The sequence below is a fragment of the Palaemon carinicauda genome, chromosome 16, assembly GCF_036898095.1.
Source record: "Palaemon carinicauda isolate YSFRI2023 chromosome 16, ASM3689809v2, whole genome shotgun sequence".
In the NCBI taxonomy this organism is placed as follows: domain Eukaryota; kingdom Metazoa; phylum Arthropoda; class Malacostraca; order Decapoda; family Palaemonidae; genus Palaemon; species Palaemon carinicauda.
The window spans coordinates 16,511,631-16,514,130 of record NC_090740.1 but is presented as its reverse complement, the minus strand read 5'-3'; the positions used below and the strand labels follow the sequence as shown (position 1 = coordinate 16,514,130).

General features: G+C 36.7%; 1 protein-coding gene across 1 annotated transcript in view; it reads left to right on the top strand.

Annotated features, from left to right (window-relative positions):
* LOC137654957 (shematrin-like protein 1) overlaps positions 1-636 on the top strand; it is a 1,283-nt gene extending 647 nt beyond the window's left edge. Inside the window, exon 2 of the mRNA XM_068388855.1 lies at positions 172-636. Within this exon, the coding sequence (XP_068244956.1) occupies positions 172-582 (411 nt within the window). The 3' untranslated portion in view covers positions 583-636. The remainder of the gene's footprint in view (positions 1-171) is intronic.
* The last annotated feature ends 1,864 nt before the right edge of the window (positions 637-2,500 follow it).

Below are 2,500 nucleotides of genomic sequence, written 5' to 3'. Positions count from 1 at the left end.
TAAATTATAGTATTATGTGTGCATTTTAAAAGAAATTAAGGACTAAAAAATTATCTATTCCTTTTAAATTACCTTTCAATAAATCTACATTAGATGGTACTGCCATAATTTGCAACACCTATTGATTTTGTAGTATCCGAACTCCTGTTTGAATCTCTTTCAACATTCCAGGCAATTGTGCTCTTGGCGGCTTCCGCTTGCGCTACTGAGATTGAGAAGCGAGATGCGGAGCCAAGTGTTGTCAGTTATGGCCATCATCGTCCTTCCTATGGCTACGGTTATGGTTACCCGTATGGGTACCGTAGCTACTACCCAGTAGGCTACGGTTACGTGCACCCCCATCACAAGAGGTCTGCTGATCCAGAACCAGAGGCTGAGGCTTCCCTCTCCTATGCACACCATCATGGCCATGGACACCCCCATGTCTACCATCCTCATGGCCATCACTACGGAAAGAGGTCTGCCGATCCTCAACCTGATTCCGAGCCTTCCTATGGCCATGGCTATGGCTACTACGGCTATCCTCGTCCAAGCTACTACTACCCTTCCAATTACTATGGTTATGGAAGACTTTACCACTGATTAGCCGAGAGAATAATTGTAGATTTTCTATTGCTGCTGATACGACGATCTGAATGAAAGTTGCATAATATATTTTGTTTCTAATTCCCATCCTCTTTCTGTTCTGCAGAGACATGAGAAATATGATTCAGAATTTGAAATGTTTTTACAAAATTGCTCTAACATTTTAGCTTAAATGATAATGGATCAGATGATTTAAAGTAGTGATCGTGGATTTACTTAATGATCTGCATTATTATCATTTGTGGCAAGGAAGCCTTATTTGGCGGCAGCTTGTCTGTCTCTTACATAGATTTAGCAAAATCTACTGTGGATGATTTTATCAAATACTATGAAAAACTGTCCGAGGAAGTGTCTAGAATTTCATGTGGATTTCCGCACCTTTTTCATGTTTATTTTTGCGGAGTTTATTTCAAGGAAACTTCATCTACCTGTGGAATTTGAAAGAAAACTCAAATTGCGCAAATAGCAACCAGGGACATTAGGCTAATTTAGTAGTATTTCATGTAGACAGAAGCCGAGTGCTATAATGTCGTGGATCAGGAAAATCTGGATAGCCCTGATGTTTTATTTAGAGGACGACGACATTTGTCTAGAGAGAGTAATATATGTATTTTCTATGGCAAAATTTTTGCATGCATTTTCCTCTTCACTCCCGATAACTACAAAAAACCTTAGCACACACACACACACACACACACACACATATATATATATATATATATATATAGTGTGTGTGTGTGTATGTGTGTGCGTGTATAATATTGTACTAAATTCTCACATTTTCTTTTTAGTATGATATGGTAGAAAAGTTGAAAATTTATTCGGAATATATGGATCGATATTGTATGCGCCATCTGTGGTATGTGCCATGGGTATTTCATACATGGAAACGGAAACATTGTAATTGCCGATAAATTTATAATCCTGCGGACTTCGTCTCTTATTGCATTTGGTTCCAAGTCTTGAACCGGTCTAGGGAACGATGAATATTAGGGAATTCCATGAAATTCCGGTGAGCATATGTTGGCATAACCGGGGATTCAAGTACCTGGCAGTTACTCAACTCTCGATATTCAAAGCTGAGAAATGTCAAAATGTGTAACTCTTAACCTTCTTTGCATAATAAATTTTTTTTTCTTTATCTTTTAATATCTTAAAATTCATTTCCCACCCAGAACTAAGTAGTGGACGATATTTGAGTTCAAAGGATGGTTTTTATGATGTAAAACCCTACTTAGCATACACCATGGTCATATAATAGACCTTGGCATACACCAAGAATTAGCTGGATGATGCTTCCAGAGATTTTCATATCCAGCCCACGGACTATGATTTCAATTCTTAGGAAAAACTGCTGGAAATATGGCAGAATGAAATATTAAATTCTTTTTTTTTTTTCGAGTATAGAAAAATTGCCAAAAATCTTGAAAGGCGATCTTAATATACCAATCTATTGTTAAATTAAAGAAAATACAGTTCAGATATGTTTTTCTAAACTGTCTAAAGTGAATTTGCAATGAAAAAGTTTACCTAGAATTTAAGTTGAACTGCGCAAGTTCTTGAATTGAATTTGCAATGCAAATTCCGTTGTCGTATATAAATTCATGTTTTGCAACCTTCAATTTTAATCTAATAGATTTCTTCTCCAGAGAGAGAGAGAGAGAGAGAGAGAGAGAGAGAGAGAGAGAGAGAGAGAGAGAGAGAGAGAGAGAGAGAGAGTGTCATTCGCAATTTTAACATTAATAATGTTCAAGTCTCTAAGAAAGCTAAGTTTACGCCGTTCCTTTTCGGTGATTTTAATGGGATTTTGACAAGCGAACCACTTCCACTCAAGACAACCGTTGTTCATTTTCCTTAATAATACTTAAATCTACTGACTTTTAACATTTATAGGGCAACAAATTTGAATATAACT